Below are 20,277 nucleotides of genomic sequence, written 5' to 3' on the forward strand. Positions count from 1 at the left end.
GTTAATGTTGGTCCTTAATTTTTTCCTCAAAGGTGCTTAAAAAGTTCTTATAAACTGCTTATTTTTTAAGAAAAATTTGGACTACTCGCCCTTTGCTATATTAACACAGTTTTTTTCTTTAAATTACGGAGAACAAATGTTATTTTAAAAGTTGTTTTATATAGGAGAAATTTAGCGCGTGGATCGCGATAGGAGAAAATGATTTTAAAACTTCAGATATGTAGAATAAATTTTAAAATTTCATATTGAACGAATATCATTAAATAGTAAAATACTTCCGAACATTTATAAACTTTTTGTTTTATTTATTTAATTTTAAATTGAGGGTAATGTATTTATATTGGCATAAAAGGCAAGTAGATTAAAAAAAATGAAATTAATTGTTAGACATGCATTTAGTTTGTTGAGTTAGAAACTTTATATATATATATATATATAGTCAATTCCTATTTTCGCTAGAATTGAACTCGCATTCTTCACCTTCACGTGAAAAATACTGAAATCTTTGCATATTACCGATTGACCTACTGCCTGTTGATTTCAATTTTCCTTACAAACTGCTACAACTCTATTTAAAGTATTAAAAATTAATTAAATTTAATAATTAATGAATTGATATTTGAAAAAATTGTATTAACATCAAGTGTCATCCACTACAAGTTTAAAAAAAATGTATTTGAACTAGAGTGGATGAATAAAAAATATTTTATTAACGATTGAAAATTTTAACAAGATATATAAATATATCTAGGGATAGTGTGAACTAATAGTAGGAATTGAAAAAGCAGTTACGAAAGATGTAAAAGAATTCAATATGTTTTGATTAACTTCTATATTTTTGATTAATTTTTAGCTTCTCTCTGTGTTATAAATATTTTCAACTAGAATGGATTATAACAAAAGTTGTTACAGTATAATATTTTATGGAGAGAGAAATCTAGGTTTTGATGATGTTTTATCTGTGTATTACAACTTTTGCAAGTTAATATTGTTCGAATATATAGCTGAAAGATATTCTTTACAATCTATCTATTGATGGTTTTCAAGCGTCAACATGATTGTGTCTTGCAAGTACTTCTGGTTATGTTAAAAACGCTCGTATAACTATCAAATATGTTTATTCATGAATGCTACAAATAATCTTGAATCATATTATAAAGATATCTTGACATGTAAATATAGTTGGTACTCTCAACTAATCTTCATGGCGAACTATTTGAAATTCTGAAACAAATCCAATTTAATATCAACTTTCATTCCATTCTGAGAGTTTCTTCTGCTTATGGTTTTATTTGCAGAAATCAACTACTTTTTCATCTTGATTTATAATAGAATAAAATCGTAATCTATTTCAGGACATTACTCTTATTGGAGTTTGTTCTATTTCATCAGTAATTATTTAACATTGACATGATTTTGCCTTTCCTAACATTATTGCTCAACCAGATAAAAATATTCATTTTTCCCTTCAGATTCTTCTTTGTCCGTGTTTATTTGGGAATGTCCAGAACCTTCATTTTCATCTTGAATAGTATTGTAAGGTGAATCATAAAATGTAAATCTATTTCTGGATGGTACTCTTAAAAGAGCTTCGTGCTTGAATTCATCTTTGGATTCTTCCTTTAAACTTTCGTTTAATACATTAGAATTAGCTTTTAAAGTTTGTTGAGAAACTGTATTTGAAACTGGAGAGAGGCTATCTCTGTGAATTGTCATCTTGAACCCAAAACAAGTGTTATATTTGTGTGGGTGAAATGGATCTATTTGAGGTGCTCTCGACCTGTGATCTTCATCTTCCAAGAGAGCACTAACATTTAGAACTGTATTATTACCAATTTTTACTCGTGCTTTTTGAAAAGTCACCGTCAGTTTCTCTCCTATAACATTAATGCACATGGATGTTAACATCAAACCGAGTACAAGATATGCAAAAGCTCCTAACATATATTCTTCATGTTTTGGTACATAGTCTCCAAATCCAATAGTTGTCATAGAGATAAAAACGAAATAAAATCCTTCAAAAAATGACCATTTTTCCCATAATGAAAAGAGAAAGCCCCCGACTATCATGTAAACTAAAACTAAAAAAATTGCGATGCTTACTGGAAGGTAAAAGTCATCTTTGACTTCTATGTGTTTATGGTTTTTTTCATCTGGATTTTGGAAATCTAAATTTTTATAAAGATCATCATTGTGTATCGTTAAGGTTGTTACTTGATTGTTTTGAAAAATAGGAAATGCTTGTTTTTTCTCATAGTTTATATTTTTGCGTTCTTCTGGCATCCTTTCTTGGCTAACCGTCCTCCATGACACAGTCATATACTAAAAAAGAAAAAAAAAAAAATGAATTGATGCTATTTTTTTTAAAAAAAGAAAACTACAATTATAGTAAGTTATCGTTTTATAAGTACAAATATTGTAAAGCTAAGTAGTGTTTTTTATTTGATTTATAATGATTCTGGGCTAGAAATGAATAAAAAATTTCATAAATGAGTCATGGAACTACATGGTAAGTGAAATCGCTTATTCTTCTAAATACAGAATGGAGCTCTATGAAGCTTATTAGGAATTTCAGTCTGTAAAACTTTATTACATTTAGGATAATTAACATCTTTAGATTTGTGAAAGAGTTTGTCTTGTGTTATTGAACTTGGAAATGTAAGAAAGTGATTTATTTATTTTCACAAATCTTGTTCTATTTTTATTGAAAAAATTCAAGATCACCGCGCCTAAAACAGGACCAGTCTATCTAGAAACTAGGAATGGGAGAGAATTCCGGAAGATCGGGAAAAATTAGGAAAATTTATTCAAAAACTAGAAATTTTGTATATATCGGTAATTTAGATCAAATTTGAGAGTTTGCTGGTATTTTTTCATAAGTAGAATGAAACATCTTTGGCAATCAATGAAAATCAATCATTCGTTGATAGTCAAAAACGTTACCCATCCACGTTTCTGAAGGACCGAAATTTCAGCTATGTAGCATCGTCATTGATATATTTGGGAAGTTCCTTCAATTCTGAAGAAAAACTGTCGACCATCTAGTTTAAATGGATTCTGGTTCAAACTGTGCTGGCTGTTTTGCAATAATTACCTTGATCATTTATATGTTTTATATTCTATATGCTTATCTAAAAAATTTTTACTCCTTCACTCTGTTCGCTTGTATTATATATGGTATTGAAATAATTATCTGATGGCATTATAATTTGTTAATTCATCGGTTTTAGATTGAGTCGTGATTGAGGCTGGGTTTAGCATTAGCCGAAACTCTTTGGATACAGTAAAATTGATTAAATGAACATTAAGAACTACAATGGAGAAGAGAGATTAACCACAATATCTGATTTATTGCACACACACACACGCGCGCGCATACACACGCACACACATACATAGATACACGCACTATATTCCCCGAAAGTTTGGTTTGCTTTTTATAATTTTTTTTTCTGTTTTATTTCAGAACTTTGAGATATCGACATAATTAGCGAAAATACTTTCTATTGGAAAAGACATTGTAACTAAGGCTCAACTCCATTACTGTTATTGTCCACAATCCTTAAAGCCTTATTGGAATTTTAAGTTTGACCCTGATCGAATTCATTTCCATACTGATCTCTTGGCCAAGATTTGCAAAAAGTCAGAATTACCTGAATTTATTAGACAAATGTCTCTGGAAGCAATTCATAGCATTCCATCTTCGGCTCTGAAAATGCACACTGGTGGCAGTAAAGGAGATAGTGGCGTTTCTGGTAGTGGCGTGCACATTGAGACTCCTGAAGTAGCTACTGATAATTTGATTAGAAATTCTGTCAACTGTTTTGTATTCAGGTCCGAACTCATTGCAATCTATAAGGGACTTCAATATATTGACATGTCCTCTGAAATTGTCTTCGAGGATATTTGGATTCTAATGGACAGTCGTGCCTCTATACAGCACCTTTCTCATTAGAGGAAGGTGGGGAACAAGATTAGCATGAATATCTTAGACCTTATTGCCAGGCTCTCCGCTGAACACTCTATACGCTTTCAATGGGTCCCCTCACATGTTGGTTTAAACGGTAATGAGATAGCGGTTAACTTAGCTAAGACTGCCTCAGCTGACATATTTCATGGTGATGCAACACTAACTTATTCTGAAATCTCCTCTATCAAAAAGATGGAGTCGAGTGCACTTTGAAGAGTCCCACCTGCTCACCCTTGGTACTTTGGTAAGAGCCCCGGTTGGTGTCACCGTCTGAATATCTCTAGAAAACCGCAAACGGCTCTCTCTCGTTTTTTAAGTGGACACACCAAATCCCTCACCTTCCAACAGGGACGGAAAATCTTTGCTGAATGTCCTTGGTGCAAGGCAGATCAAGCCTTCCCCAATCCTATTCTTAAAGGTTTAAATTTTACGATTTTTGAGATTTTAAGGTATCCGCTATTGTTTTTGGACTTTTTAGAGATCTTTGGTTTCATGGAGGTGGTATAGCGCAGCTATACCACCTGGGATCAAAAACAACAACAACTGTTACTGTTTTTAAGCTTTAAGGGCTCGCATTTATTTTAAAGAGATTTTTGCTTTTATTTATTTATTTTTTTAATATATACATATTTTTTTTCTTTTTCTTTCCTTCGAACATCAATCGTACCACGTGTTACGAAACCGGAAGTATGAATTTTGACTATTAATATTCAAAGCTATTTTAAATTTGATGTAAAATGTTGATCTTTTATTATAATTTCAGAAACAATTTATAGTAACTAAATAAATATTGTAATAGAATTAATTTTTTCCTCTTTTTGGGTGTTTTTTGTGTTGAAGTTCCGGACGTTATTGCTAATAAAGTACTTTTTCCTTCTTATTTTTAAACTTTCACGTTATTCTTCAAATGGATGGAACGAAATGGAATGGACGATAATGCTAATATCTTCTTTCAACATTCCCAATACATTTAACAAAATACTGTATATTTTAAAAATAAGTCTAAAGACAAGAAATTAATTGGTTTAGTACATTATAAGTTCAAGTAATTTTCTTTAAAAAATAGAAAAGGAAAAAGCAATGTTTTATATATATATTTTGATGCAATAAAACCAAGGGCTAAAAAATTTTGCAAAATTCATTCATGCCATTTTTTAAAAATTTATTTCTGTAAAATATTTTTCTTTTCTATACTTATAATAAAGCTCAATGTGTGTGTGTGTGTGTTGGCGCTCTAGAGGACATACCATTCAGCCTACAGCTACCAAATTTGGCACGTGTATACCTTGGAGGCCGGGAATGTGCACCTGGGGGTTATGCTTTCGAATTTTTAATTAGAATTTTATTTATTAAAAAAATTAAGCGAAATTTTGGCGTGTTTCTGCTATAACTTCCGAAAATATTACCACATAAAAAAGATTTTTACATGAAGTTAAAGATCAAAAATTTATCTTTTAAATGATACCAATGTTTTAACCTTAAAATTAAATTTCTATTTTTAATGAATTTTTAAATAAATATTTTAACTATATTTTTCAACAATTTTTTTCGTACAAAATAAAAATAAAATTTAAGCTGCACGAGCACGTTTCGCATTCATGGGAAAAAATTACCTTTTTTGAAAGTGTTGCCATCACATTGATTAAAGCTCCAACTAAAAATAAATTAATTCTTTTTGGAAATGAAATCTGCAAAAATATAATTTTCGGCACGTGTCTGTAGAAAATTAAACAAATATGAATTATTATTTTTTTTTAAAAATAAATTCCAGAAAAATTATTTTATGATCTTTTACACTCTCTATATTATTAATCCAATAAATCAGTTTTATTTTAAGGCAAATTTTGTTTAATATGAACAGGATATCCATTCAAATCAGAGCCACGCAGCTAATTTGTAAACCTTTAGTAAGACACAGATCTGCTAAAATGGTCTAAATGGAAAATGATTATATTTTATGTAACTTGATTCAATAAATGCTCTAATAAATAACGAATTTTTGATTTTACATAAAGCTTCTGCGGTGGAAATAACGAATAACAAAATGTTCTTGAAACACTAATATTTTAAATAAAAAAGAGTTAATTTCCAATCAACTAAATCAATCACTTAAACTGACTGATTTATGAAAATTTGAATATCACTATTCAATAAAAAAAGGATAATTTTAGATTTTCCATCGATCGTTTCAAAGAAAATACGCCAATTGGCGCGCAGGTTTCTCAAGATTAATTGGCCTAAGATTATGAAAATGTTGAGTTTTTCTAAATTTGTAACATTCAAAACTTCATAAATAAGTCTTAGTTGATCGTTGAAAATAGAAACATTCATTCATTTATTTAAAATTTGGTGTGTCCAGAATATTTCTCAGAATCTGATACCTTACTGCATTAAATTTAGACTTCATAATTTTTGAAATATATTTATAGGCCGGAACAAAATAATTTTATTGATTTCATTTCAATCCTTTTGAAAGCAAAACTAAAAACTGAATTTTATGCTGAATCTGAGAAATTTTTGTTGAATTATTGTTTGAGATATTACATAAATTATGAAAAATATTTTGTAGTTCACATAAGACTTAAATACCGAGCGATTCTGTTTGCAATACTCATATTCAATAATAATAATAATAAAAAAATAACAATAAAAATGATAAATAAAATAAAAAGCTTGGTTTCATTAAAAAATATTTTTATACTAATTGCAATTTCAGCATTTCCAATTTAAATTAAAGTTGAAGTTTTACCGGAAATGACAACAAATTAGCAAAATATATATAGTAAATTGAACGAAACGATCTAAACAACAGTATAAGTTTGGTATGACTATCAACATTTGAAGATTAAAAATGTTTTGTTTGAGAATCTATTAAGAGACTAGTTACTTAAAATATTTAATTGAAAATTGTAGCGAGCGGTAATACTGGCGAACCGGCTGGTCGCCAATGGCGGCTAGTTATGCAATAAAGAAAAAGAATTGATTAGAATCCATTTTCCATCCCCCTCTCCGTATTTAGCAATCTGCCAGAGTGCAAGGGATTCTTTTACTGTGATTGGTGGTCTAAAAGTTAATATAATTGTCATTAAATAATTTTTTTTAATGTTGATCTTTTTGTGTTTGTAAACGACTTTTTTTTCTCTTAGTAGAATTATTGTTCAGTTCTGATTGTGTGTTGGTAAACAATATGGGTAGGTGAGACCCCACTGGAAGGAAACAAATCATTTCATTCTAATGTGAATGTTTTTTTGTCCTGCATCTTTCATGGGGAAATGTGACCAACAGTTCTGAGATATGACTGTTCAGTCTAGATGGTCATCATATTTTAGTGTTGGTTAATATATTTGCAAAAAATTGGAAGTGTTTGCATAATTGCAATTTAAATGAAATCCAATAAGTGATAATAATATTTTTTGTTTTGTTTTCGAAGCATTAAATTTTATTTTGAATTCTTTCTAATTAAAAGAGTAGAACGGTTTTTCAATACAATTAAGAATGCATTGTACAATAAATAAATAAAACATAATAAAGCAACATTCTGAAGATATTAGATACATCCTTAAAAAGTAAAGGAAACTTGTTCTAAAACCTGGAAATATCAACGAAAATCAAACAGCGGAAATGATGACCACCTGTAAAAGCTTTGAGGCAAAGTTAAAAATTTCTAAAGCTTAATAAAGTTAAAATGAGAAGGTAGAAATGGTGTTTGAGGAAATGGACATAATGTAAGTGTTTTTGAAGATTTGGAACAGTTATCAAATGTTAAAGATAGGTATTGGAAAAAAAATTCACTGGAGGTCACCTAAAGCCTTATCACTTGAGAGATGGAAGAGTTTTGAAATTAGCACCTGCTAGAATATCTTCAAATAAAGAAACTGTAAGAAGATCTAGTTTAAATGTTCGAAAAAACAAAAACAACGCAGTATTGTTACTCCATTGAGGAATTTCTTGTTCAAAATCTCTTACTAATTAGAAGATACAAAATGTAGTATTTAGGATTGCCTGGAAAATGTTTGATTGGAATGACCAATGGTTATAGACTACTTTCTTTGCTGAGAAAAAAAGAAAGACTTTTATAGTCTCATTGGTTGCAAGAATTATTGTCGTGATTTAAAATGTGAAAAGGTTTTTCTCAAATGTTATTGAATGGATCTGTTATGATATTAGTTCAGAAGTCTGAGATCTCTTGGATTTGTTTCTGGAAAAATAAGGAAATAAAAGGCTTATTATTAATCATATTTTTCTAACTGAAACTTTTTTGGAAAAGGAAAGGTGCACTTACTAACAAAATATTGGGTCTATCGATACAAAGTGTACAATAAAATTGTTTTCAGACTAAAAATGTTGAAACCCTGTTGAGAGTTTGCGAGGTAATTCAACAAGAAAAATTTATCACGATTTAACTTCTGCGTTAGAATTATGATCCATTAGTGCTGATGCATGGTACACAACATGTCTTGAACTGAGGCAAATAGATTGCTCAAGATAATTTGAGTTCATTAAGACTAAGAGTTTTGTGAGGAGAGAAGATTGTTAAATATTGGTTTCTGTATTATTATTATTGTTGTTTTTATCTTGATGGCCTTTTAATTACAGGCCGAAAGTGTGTTTTTTTTTCTTGTATAACTTTAGTTTTTGTAATAGAATAATCATAATTATATTTTGTTGACTTTTTTATTAGCATTTCAGGAAGATATTTACAATTTATTATAGATGCTTAAAAACAGCTTGCACGAATTTTCAACTCGTATAAAGCTCTAAAATATCCAGTTTCTTGAAAAAGTGAACTTTTGATTACTTTTATTTAGTTTATAGTTGTTTCATTTCGTAGGTACACGTGGAATTTTCTAGAAAAACATCATAATTTTGATTCGTGGTCAGATGTCGAGAGTGACACCTCTGTATACTAGCCATCGATAGGAACTATTATATAAAAAGACATTTGATCCCGGAACATTCCATGCGCTCTAGTTTTGAGCATATGGCAGATCGTTAGTGGAAGAAGGTCTCAAGCTCGTGATGTTCCGACCTCGGGAATCTGAAATTAGGCCATCGCCTAGTGGTAGAGAATATAGAAAGTATTTATTAAAAATCCCAGGTAGAAGCACGTGGAATTTTTAGTAAGCGTTTTTCTTTATTCTCTGGTTTATGCGTTTTCTCATTGTTATTTGCTCATTCTTTTATAGCATGAGTGGAAGGAACTGGATTTTAATGTGAGATTAGAATAAGCTTGAAATGCGCGCAATGCTGCGAACTTCATGTTTATCATTGATTTTGTAACATGTATGCACCATGAATGTTTCAACCGGTAAATATTGTCTTCATGCAATTGTAATGTTATGCCACAAAACAGCAAAGAACGAGGAAGACAGATTATGGCCAAATTCTTCTGTTGTACGAATTTCATTCCAATTTTTTTTGCTTAAAAATTTATTTTAGAAGATGGCAGAGTGATAAATAAAGCAAAGTATATACTAATCTGCATTATCTACTTATTGTATTCTTTTCAGAGAATTTTTTTTTTCTTTTGAAGTTAACAGGATTTCACTATTTTAATTATCAGCTATATATTTCTGTATTAATGAGTTTTAAAATAGTTATAAAGAACAGCTAACGTGTATATTAAAAAAAATCCACAGTAGCATTTCACATTCATTTAGGAAATTAATGACTAGAAAAATTGTTAAAATCACATATATAAACCATGGATTTCAACAAAAATGAGCTTTAAAGTTAATAGGAAGTTCCTATTCATTATGTCAGCTGAATACTTCCATTTTTAAGAGTTCTTTTACATTTGCATAATTATTCGATTTGTTATGTTGTTTGTGTTATTTCTTTATAATTGTGTGCGAGTGTTAATTTATGATAAGATGGCTAGAGATTTTATTCAATTCCTATGTATAGTTTTATTTAATGACTTGAGCTAACCGCTTTTTAACTCTTTCAACACCAGTTTTTTTTTTCCAAAACTAAGAAAATTTAGAGCTCTAATGGGTCAAATAAAGTATAAATAGCTATATTCTGCAAAAATAAAAACAAAAATGAACTATATGTGTAATTATGGAAGTGGGACATATGTGTCTCAGTGGTCTTTTTAAATGGGACACATGTGTCTGTTTGGGATTGAGGTGACCATATAAAGTGCAGTGGATACGAAAAAAAAATTGCCCTAACATATGAATGCAATCACAGAAAGCCATTAGGACATGCACTTCGATAATTTCTCCACTCTGGGTGATTAAAAAGTATCAATGGGGCATATATGGGTCCCAAGGGTTAATAAACTGTTTTAAATCTTTTTGCTTGTTTACTGTATGGCCTTTACAGCTTTAATCAGCAAAAAATTGAAGTATTCTTATCCTTTGTTATTATTTTATCCTTTTCCTATTAACTATAGGAAAACAATACATGATATGGTGAAAGTACATTATGCAATAAAATTTATGCATTATGCAAAAAAACTTTTTACTACACAAATATACCTTTCGAAAACAAATGTAACTTCGAATTCATTAAGAATCTTTTTTTACATCGAATGAGAATAATATATGAATCAGACATTAATGCTTATCATGGAAACTGTTAAAAATAAAGTGTCAAAACGTCTTGCATCAACCGGGGCTTCCTACCCTGGCTTGAAATATTGTGTCGGATTTGCCTCATTTCAAATAAAATGGCGAAGATCGTTATTTTTTTAAAATTCATTGTGAGTAATGGTAGTTGATATACGAAATATCTTTATAAGTAGTTTCATGTTAACTAGTGTTAATGGTAAAGGAACCAGATGCCACGTATTAACCAAGATGGTACTGATTGATTTTTGATTCTTTGTTCCGACTTAAAATCCCACAATATGATAGACTGAAGTTCAGAAAATTTGATCACTTTAATTCTGAAGCCATATTCTGAGTGTTGCATAAATGAGTTATTTAAGATTATATGAAGTTGCTCATGCAAAGCTGTAAATAAGGCACCTGGGTTCCTCTTTTATTGTTTCTCCCAACTTTCAAAACATTTTTACTAATTATGGTTTATTCGAAATAATCTAAATCGCTTTATACTCAAATCGAATGAAATTGTTTCTGATTAAGATATGCTATCGTATGTTATTTTTTATTTCATGTCCAATGGAAGAAGCTTTTTGATGCCATGAAGAGCAAACATATGCAATTTAATTAAGGTAACATTTTTACTGACAAATTATTCAATAGAATTTATTTTTACTTTTGGATTGTTTTCTAACTGTAAGTTAACTGATTAGTTATCAATGCATTCGCTGGTATATATAATTTTTATTGAACTGGAAAGAAAGTTTTCTAATTAGATAATTTCTCGCTTTGAAAAGTGAAAATAAAATTCATTAGCGAAATTTAATTTCTCAGTTTAAAAATATAATTTTCAGTATGAAAAAACTCTCATTCCCCCCCTTTTTTTGGAACCCCCCCCATAAGCTCTGACCCCGGCGATAGTTACGGCTCTATGCTCGTAAGAAGAAGGAGAGAAAAAAAAAATCCATCCCTTTATTTTGTTTTGTATTTACTTACTTGCAATTGCTTGTTTTCTGTTATCACTGATTCTTTCTTTAGATTAAATGTTCCTGTTTTATAAAACCTTTTACTGTGAAAAAAGATGAACTTCATTCCTCTAGTGAACAACTTTCCAAGGTCAGCCAATACCAAAATCATTAAAGGTACTCCCAAACATGCATAGATAGTTGTTACACCTCTAGACATATTCGTGCATGGAACAATGTTTCCATATCCTAAAATAAAAGAAATAATTATTCAGAAAGCACCTTTTCAAAATTTTTGACTGATGATTAATAAAGTATAACAGTCATGATTAACCTCTTCAAAAATATTTTTATGAAAAATGTGATTTCTCATTTAATTGTATTATATTCATTTTATTTCGGTATGAATTTAATAAGGTAGTAAAAACTACTAATTCTTTTGAATTTTTATTTAACACATTTTTTTATAATTCTTTGAATAGTTTTAATATAAAGAAAAATTAACTCATATTTGTGAGGTTAAAAAGATATTAATTGAGCAAGAGATTTAAAAATACAATTTGAGTTCAATTTATTTAGTTTTTACTTTATCGTTTTGGAGACAAAATAATTCAACTTGAAATATTTTGAATTTGATTTCAAGTGTTCTCAACATAAAGCTATTCATCACTAAAGATTAATCTCAAATATAATATCACGTCTTCAATGAATATATTGAAAGATATGAAGATTAAAACGAGTCTCCATAAATTGTATAACCTTCTCTTTACACAAATAAATTCTTGAAACAATATGCAATAATTCTGAGGCTAAATTTTTTTAAAAACAAAAGCATTTCTTTTTATATCTATTTCTGGATCGAAACATGAAATGGTAAATGTGAACAAAGGACAAGCGAAGTGGTTCATGCGAATCTCTAAAACAACTATTGCATGATATGTTCTATTTAAAACATATATATATCAAATATCATATAAATAAATTTAACTCGGAAAGAATTCTTAAAAGCTCCCATATTTTTTTTGTTTAGTTATCGATGAATGGACTGAAATTTTCTAATGTTTGTGAATGCCAGTCCTCGCCTAATGAAGTAAGCATTAACGACAATGGTAGATGCTTAGTGTAGTGCATATAGACTATTGATATTTGTGAAAACTTAAGCGTCATATGATAATGGGCAGCTGATTGACTCTTAAATATTTATAACGATAACAGTTCTGTAATATGTTTGAATATATTATAGGTGATAAAATTTCATTGTACCTTATTCATACAGATAGATCATGCGTGTCAAACTCGTATGCCAAACAGGAAAGGTCGAAATTTATGTAGCAAAAAGAGAAAAAACATCCAAACGAAATTTTGCTCAAACATGAAAAATACAATAGGGATACTAAGAGTATTAAGGTAAAACAGCTATTTTTCTCATACTTGGCATCTCTTTACTACTATATCATTCTTAGGAGTAAAAGACACTTGCATTCTTCCGTGAATATTTCGTTGCTTTCACCGATAAATACTTTTAAACATAAAAATAGTTTCAATTTTCTCTTGTTTTCCAATCTGACTGGCCGATTCAGTGGTATAAAGAGATAATTGCACTGTATGAGGATCCAGTAATTTCTTAGAGTGGGTATGTATTTGATTAAATTCAACAGTACCAAATAAGAATTAATTCCTTTTTTCAAATGTTTAATAACTTTTTTGAAATAATTTTAATTGATTTTAAAGGCGATTATAATTAAAATTGGAGATAAATTAAATATAACTTTTATTTGGCACAATTCACTGTAACGATTTTTTAGGGAGTAATAATTTAATTATATTTTATTCAACCAGTTGTGAATTTATTAATACATTAATTTATTTTCCATTTCTGTCGTTTATGACAGTAACAGTGTCTATGTACCTATGTTGTAACACCTTAGGTCGGGGTAGCACGGTATTCTGGTACCAGAATTTTGCCAGTCCTTCTACTCTGCCACTGGGATGATTGTCATAAAACAGATTTGACACCTAAATTGATTTTCATAATTAATAGACAGTAAAAAAACTTTGATAATTACTTTCGTGTTATTTTTTTATTTAGTATTTAACAGATTGGTTACATTCTTTTATTAAGTGCTATGATTGGAATATTAGTATTGAGCAGCAGAAATTTTTTCAGTGCATGAACTTTTTATTTTGTAAAGCATGCCGATAATTTTCAGACCTATTAAAGTTAAATTATTATTAAAAAGTATTCAGCTTAAAATTAAATTTTTTTAAACGAATGATGTCCAACTGGAATTTTAAGTAGTAGTTGGAATTTAAGGGAAAAATATGTATAGAAATAGATAAATATATACACATGTTTTGTGTTTGTGGCTACGAAAGTGGATTGAATTGACATATCGTTGGCCGTGTATGTGATTCTGGTGTACGTTGAAATTGCTATCTTGAGTCAAACCTGCTGACGTGCATTGATGTGGAAATCTGGAGAGACGAGTCAGGTGTTGACTTCGTTACTTGATCTCTGATCAAAATGACATTAAAATAGCCCTTGTATAGCTTCAGAACGGGACATAGACATACTAACTGTAACTTGATGGTTCCGCATGTGATACTTTGATTTTTTCAAGATTAACGAAATCAGATATCGGCATAAGAATCGTTATATTGTATGGAAATGATTTAATCCCATTAAGACAAGTAGAAAAGTTTGAAATTACATTTGAATTAATAAATTTTGGAAGTCTGTCCGTTTTCAAATGTTTTGTGAAAAAGAATGAAATTTTGTTGGTGCCGATTTTAACTTAAAGTAATTCCAAGAAAATTAGTAGACAAACCTTAGTAAGCAATGCCATAAAATGGGTATTTGACCGCCGCGTAGTAATTTTGTCGTCTTCTGGTCAAATTGGGCTTTGAAAATATAAAAATAAGCGGCAATTTGTCTGCAGAATATCCTCTTACCCTAAGATGGCGCTCTGCCATTTAAGGAAAAGGGAACTACTGGTACTATATAGAATCAGATTAACCTTAAGTAATGCAAGATTGAAAGCATCCTTTTCCCTTCCAAATCTCCACAAACAGATTCTTATGGATTTTTATTTGCTATCCATTTAAGCCGTTATTAAATAATAAATATTATAGAAAATCAAAATAACAAAACATTTCAATGCCTTCAAGGGAACTGATTTCGTTATCTCATGTATACAAAAGCAAAAAAAAGTATAAATACATAAAAGCAAAAAAGGTGGAAGGGAAGGCTGTCTAACGCATTATAAATATCAGCCTGCCAGAATTGTTAATGTATGAGTAAATAAACAAACTGCAAAAAAAAACAAAACAAAAAAACAACTTTGATTTGCAGACAAATTTGAGTTCAGAGAGCAACTCTTATCAGCAAACAAAATTGAATTCATGAAGGAGAGGGGGGGGGGGGAGAAATTCCGAGAATAATGTTCTGAAATTTAAACGATATTTGGTATTAATTCGATTAAAAGTATGTTCTAATAAATTGTATTAAACATAGAAATAGGTTACCCTGAAAATACGAGAAAAAAAATTACGAAGCATCTAGGCAGTTGTCTATTTTGTCTGTTCCGAGTTTTCGATTCTGCTAAGTTCTGAGGTCACTACTGGTACTCTTACAAAGTTTCATAAGTATTTATAATTTGCTAATAATTTTTTCAAATGAGGCGTTATTGAAGCAGAAAGAAATGAATGAAGTTGCAATATACTCGTGATTAAATAAAAAATTCCTTTGGATCTTAGTCAGTGACAGCCTGGATTGTCAATTATTAACTATTTGAAATTTTTCAGTGTTTAGTAAAATATCAGTAGAATTTTGTGATATCGCAGCATATTTTAGAATAACACTGTGCATTAAAATGATTTAAATTTAAAGACTCGTTTCTTTTACTTAGGCATTTTATAAATTAATAGATTTGTTTTAATAAAAAAAATGTAACATTTCTTCTCTACCATGTTTGAATTTTACTGTATTTATTTTGCAATAAATACTAAATGGTGCTTTTGGAAGTATCCTCTCATGATTGTGAAATCACTTTTAAGGATGTAAGCAATCAAATTATCATGTAAGTGCAACAATTAAATAGAAATAAACAAGAAAATAAAAAGTATGCAATCTCTCATAAAAGGTTAAACTTAGTAAGAACAATCGTATACTAATATTTAGGTTGTAAATGATTTTTTTCAGTAGTGGAATTTCATTATTTAAATGAATATAGACAAATATAAATGAATTATGTAATATCATCCATTTATATTCTAAATTCATAGTGTACATTGTAGTTATTCTAGATAGAAGTAGCCATTTTGGATAATAGAATCTTTAGTGTTTACTTTTTTGATAATTTTTAGGTTAGTAACTGCTGCATTTTGTAATTCTTTTAAGGTAATTTACTACATCTGAAAATTAAATTACATTAGATAAGTTTCGAACTTTAGTTGAGTGAATTTTTATTATGAGCTCCATAAAAAAGTAAGAAAGATGAATGCAAAAAATTTACAAATCAATAAAGCACAAAATTTCTTTGAAAACTCTGTACAGCTTAAACGAAAATGATTTTTTTTTAAAAGTAAGTTTTCAGAAAATGTTTGGACACCGAATGGGGTTACCTGTAAGATATTTGGGATAAAAGATGGCCTTCACACACACACAAAAAAAAAAGATAATTTTTGTTTCTATGAGCTTCTACATATGAATTTTGTATAATATTTATGGTCGAGAAATGTATGTGTTAAACGGGATCAGATTTTTTCCCCAGCAAAACGGACTTGTATTTGGAATGTGCTGAAAGTTTATTCTTTTAAATAAATAAATGAATTCCTTTGTTAATATCTGCTGCTCATCTTTTTGAAAAGTAAGAAAAGATGCGATGGACAACATCTTTATAACTTTCAATAACGAACAATATGTGACAAAAGCCTTTAAATTCCATGAAAAAAAAAAAGAAAGTGAGTGAGTGTGTGTGAGAGAGAGAGACTACAGAATAAACATAAAAAACAAACAAAAACATTTTTTATGCTGATATTTTTAAAAATATATATTTCATTAATCCCTTTTACACTTAAAATAAAGTTCCCATTATTTGTTGAAAGTAATAAGTTATGAAATTTATCTGTTAGAAGCATGCTAGAGTACTTACCAATGGTCGTAATAACGGTGAAGCAAAAAAACACTGCCGATTCGATACTCAATCCTTTATGCTCCCTTGTGGCAATATCAGGTCCATACCCAGCATCATTATATTGTATGACAGTGATTTCATGTATCCTCACAGCTTCTCTTACATTTTCCAACCAGTCAGATATCTCAGTATTGTTATTGGACAAGTTATATAGATAATTTACTAAAGTTTCTCTCTTTTCTGTTACATTCAAAGTATTTACTTCTTGGCATTGTGAGTTTAAGTACTGGAATAACAGAGCACCAGCGTACAGATAAAGCGATATGGCTGCAATTAATATCCAATGGTGCAGTTTGCGCTTGGTGAGAGCTTTCAGCTTATGTACTAGAAAATGGTCTTCCTCATAAGTCGCTGGAAGACGCAATGTACCTAGTTCTCGAAGATCTCGAGGTATGAAGACCTTGCAGGTTCGTCTTAGTGTTGGACGTCTACCTCTTACTTTCCATATACTGTTAATAGTAAGGGAGCTTCTGGAGACACCGTAGATACCCATTTCAGCGTGATGGTGTTGTAGATCAATACACAATTAGCACCTCTGCTTCTTATCAATTAAATGGTAAAAATCAATTAATCAGTAATTTACTTTTATAACGCGCAAAGTATTTCATATACTGCGCTTAAAGTCATATTGCAAAGAAGTGGGTAGAAAAGATAAGCTGGCTTTAGCAGAAGTTGATGGCCTATAGTTATTGAGTGAAAACACTCCTTATCTCCGGCAAACATCTTATCCTTTTGATGAAATCATTAATTAAAAACTCTAAACGAAATTTCAGCTAATGACTGCAAGTGAAGTAAAGAAATTTTGGTTAATTGTAAAATTTAATTTTGGTTAGAGTTGTAAAAGCAAGTTATAACTCTAGTATGATTAAAGTTAAAATTAGTTATTTAGCCAAAGGCGCTCGTAACATCGTCTGTTAGAAGAAGATATGTTCGAAGAGCACTTTTTAGATACAATTTTATCCTTTTGGAAGTTTAAATTTATACACTCTGAACTGCAATTACAGCAGAATAATAAAATTTTATTGGCAGTAATCAAGATAAGAGTTTAGAAGTTGAACAGTTCTAGACTAATCCTATTAAAGCATACGGGGAAAAGTTTTTATTTGTTCGAAAACAATGAATGGAGAAGAAAAATGCCGAAAATGACATAATAATCAAATACTTCCAACGATGCTGTCCGAAGTCTAAGAATCTCACCATATTTCTTCACAGCAAATAAAATACATCTACCTATGAAGGAAATATCGCTGATTAGATTATATAAGACATTTTTAAGAGGTAGAATTTAAAATTAAATTCGTCTTTGTTACGAATGATTTACATATCTCACAAAATGTTTTTTTCTTATGGTAGTTAAATTTTATGAATACATTTATAACAAAGCAATATATAATGATTCTTTTACGTAAATTCTAATTTTTTTCGGCAAAAAATTATCTTTATGATTAGTTCCAAAGTTTTCGCTTTTCTTCTTTCTTTTTCTTGCTTTAGAAAGAAAAGATTTACATTGTTGCGATGGCAAAAATAAACACTTTAAACCTTGGTACTGTTTGATATTTGGAATAATAATTTGTCAATGATTATTTTGAAAATGAGATTTATTGAGTTTTTTCAAATCTGAAGGCATATATTTTGATCGTATTCTCTGGTGAAAATATTTGTATAAAACTCCATTTTGGGTTTTTCGAAGCTGAATAATCTTCAATTGAACATTCAATATGGACGTTTCAGGCTGTTTAATGATGTAATGAACACGAGATTGCAGTCGTAAGTGAGATTTCATGAAAATAAAAGGAAAAAGGATAAGAAAACATTCAATGCAGTCTTGAAGATGATAAAAAATGAAATTACTAAAAACTTTCTTTTTCAGTCAGTGTATTTGGGATAATTATAGAAATGAAACTACAAAGGTTTTCTATTGCAATGTGTAAAACTGTTTCATCAAGTTCAGATTGCAAACAATTTAGATTTTAAAGTATTATAAAATAGGAATGATTGGTGCTTAAAAAAATTGCTAATATTTTTAAATGCATAAACGATTCCTTGATTTTTACTCTTTTTTTTTATAGCTTGACTATTCACAAATGATATGCATTAAAAAACATTCGACCAGAACTATTTTTTCAAAATCTCTCGGCTGTCACAACTTGCCATATCCAGGGCAAATTGTAATAATAATAGCAATAATATTTTAAATCATTTTTTCGGTACCATTATTTTATTAATAAAAGTGAATAAAACATTTAACAATTATTATCATTTAGCGTAAAGTAAGCGATATCAAGGTATTTTCAATAAAATAAAGATAAAATTATTTAATCAACCAACATAAAAGTAATTCTGTATCAGAATTGCGGTTAATACAAGTAAAGGAAAGACTACTTCCTATCGTACATTTTATACCCATGTTTTGCAAATTGAGCATTGAAACCATTCTCCTACATCAGAATTGCGGGTTGCAGTAGACTTTTCATATTGTTTTGGTTTCGGGGCCGGAGTGTTACTGGCTTAAAACATGATTTTGTCGAAGAACTGCCTTGTAAGCGAATTAGTTGTACAATAAATCGGTAGGTGTTGAACAGCCTCCCCTCCATGTGGCACAGTAAGAGGAAAGGCTAGCTTAAGAGCGATTTTTGTCATCTGATTGCTGCTCAAAATTACTTGGTCTATCCTACAATAACGTTAACGTTGCTTCATACAGGGATGTTAATGCAATATACTGAAATCTAATATATCGCCAGAAATGGTGAACGCGTCTCCGTATGATAGTTAAAAAACCCTTTCTGGCATCTCCTTTTTCTTTATTGCCTCTTTTGGATTCTTTTTTTCTTAAGCTATTCCATTTCTCGTCCCCTTTCTTTTTGTTTTCATTTCTTATCGATTATATCTCAATTTCATTATCCATTGCTTCTTTATCATAAATTGGAATAATTAAGGATTCATAAGTTTAGGATAAGTTAGAAATTTAATTTTTGTTCATTATGTTAACCTTTGTTAGACTTTTTCAGAGGTGAATACTTAGGCAAAGATCTAATCTTCGAAGATGTATGCTAATATTTAAAGCAGAAAGTCTGACTATTTAAATCAAACACAATTGAAAATAAATCTTGCAAGCTCTTATATGTTACAACTTGCCCCAGAAAAGAGTTTCGGACACCCTTTTTCATTGATACAAAGTATTACAATTAGAAAAAAAAAATTAAAGCAGCCCTTTTAAAATTTGATACATAAGCAAAATAAATACGTAAAAAGACCAATTAATTTATCGTAAATCACAATTTATGAAATATTTTTTTCTCCATTTTTCTCCACTAAACAGGATCACGCGTTCATAATTTTAAACAACACGTTTCGGCTGAGTATTGACTATGATTATTTAATAGAACACATCATAAGAATCATGTTCAGCGAAATTTCTGTTTAAAAATTTTAGAAACAAAAGAAACTAAGCTTTATTTACGTGTTACAACTTACCCATATCACAATCAGTTCCTGGCTCACTGCTATATTTTCATATGTAGTTCATGCATAGAAAATTTTCTTCCATTTATTACATAAGCATAACGGTATGGTTACGTGGCCAGAGCGGACGTGGT

At 29.7% G+C, this 20,277-nt stretch overlaps 1 protein-coding gene across 1 annotated transcript; it reads right to left on the reverse strand.

Annotated features, from left to right (window-relative positions):
* Window positions 1-1,177: 1,177 nt before the first annotated feature.
* LOC129960499 (potassium channel subfamily K member 2-like) lies at window positions 1,178-17,603 on the reverse strand. Its single transcript, XM_056073967.1, has 3 exons — window positions 16,640-17,603; window positions 11,518-11,735; window positions 1,178-2,322 (listed from the first exon to the last, which is right to left on the reverse strand). The coding sequence occupies exons 1-3, from the start codon at window positions 17,172-17,174 to the stop codon at window positions 1,432-1,434; spliced, it is 1,644 nt and encodes a 547-aa protein (XP_055929942.1). The 5' UTR covers window positions 17,175-17,603; the 3' UTR covers window positions 1,178-1,431.
* Window positions 17,604-20,277: the final 2,674 nt, after the last annotated feature.

This window comes from Argiope bruennichi, chromosome X2, assembly GCF_947563725.1.
Source record: "Argiope bruennichi chromosome X2, qqArgBrue1.1, whole genome shotgun sequence".
Lineage (NCBI taxonomy): Eukaryota > Metazoa > Arthropoda > Arachnida > Araneae > Araneidae > Argiope > Argiope bruennichi.

Bases quoted from the DNA above. Each gene is read 5' to 3' on its own strand.
- LOC129960499 (XM_056073967.1), bottom strand. From the start codon at position 17,174: ATGGGTATCTACGGTGTCTCCAGAAGCTCCCTTACTATTAACAGTATA. The intron at 11,736-16,639 runs GTAAGTACTCTA...CTTTTATTTTAG, and splicing joins CACCGTTATTACGACCATTG to GATATGGAAACATTGTTCCA. The intron at 2,323-11,517 runs GTAAGTAAATAC...TTTCTTTTTTAG, and splicing joins CAGAAAACAAGCAATTGCAA to TATATGACTGTGTCATGGAG.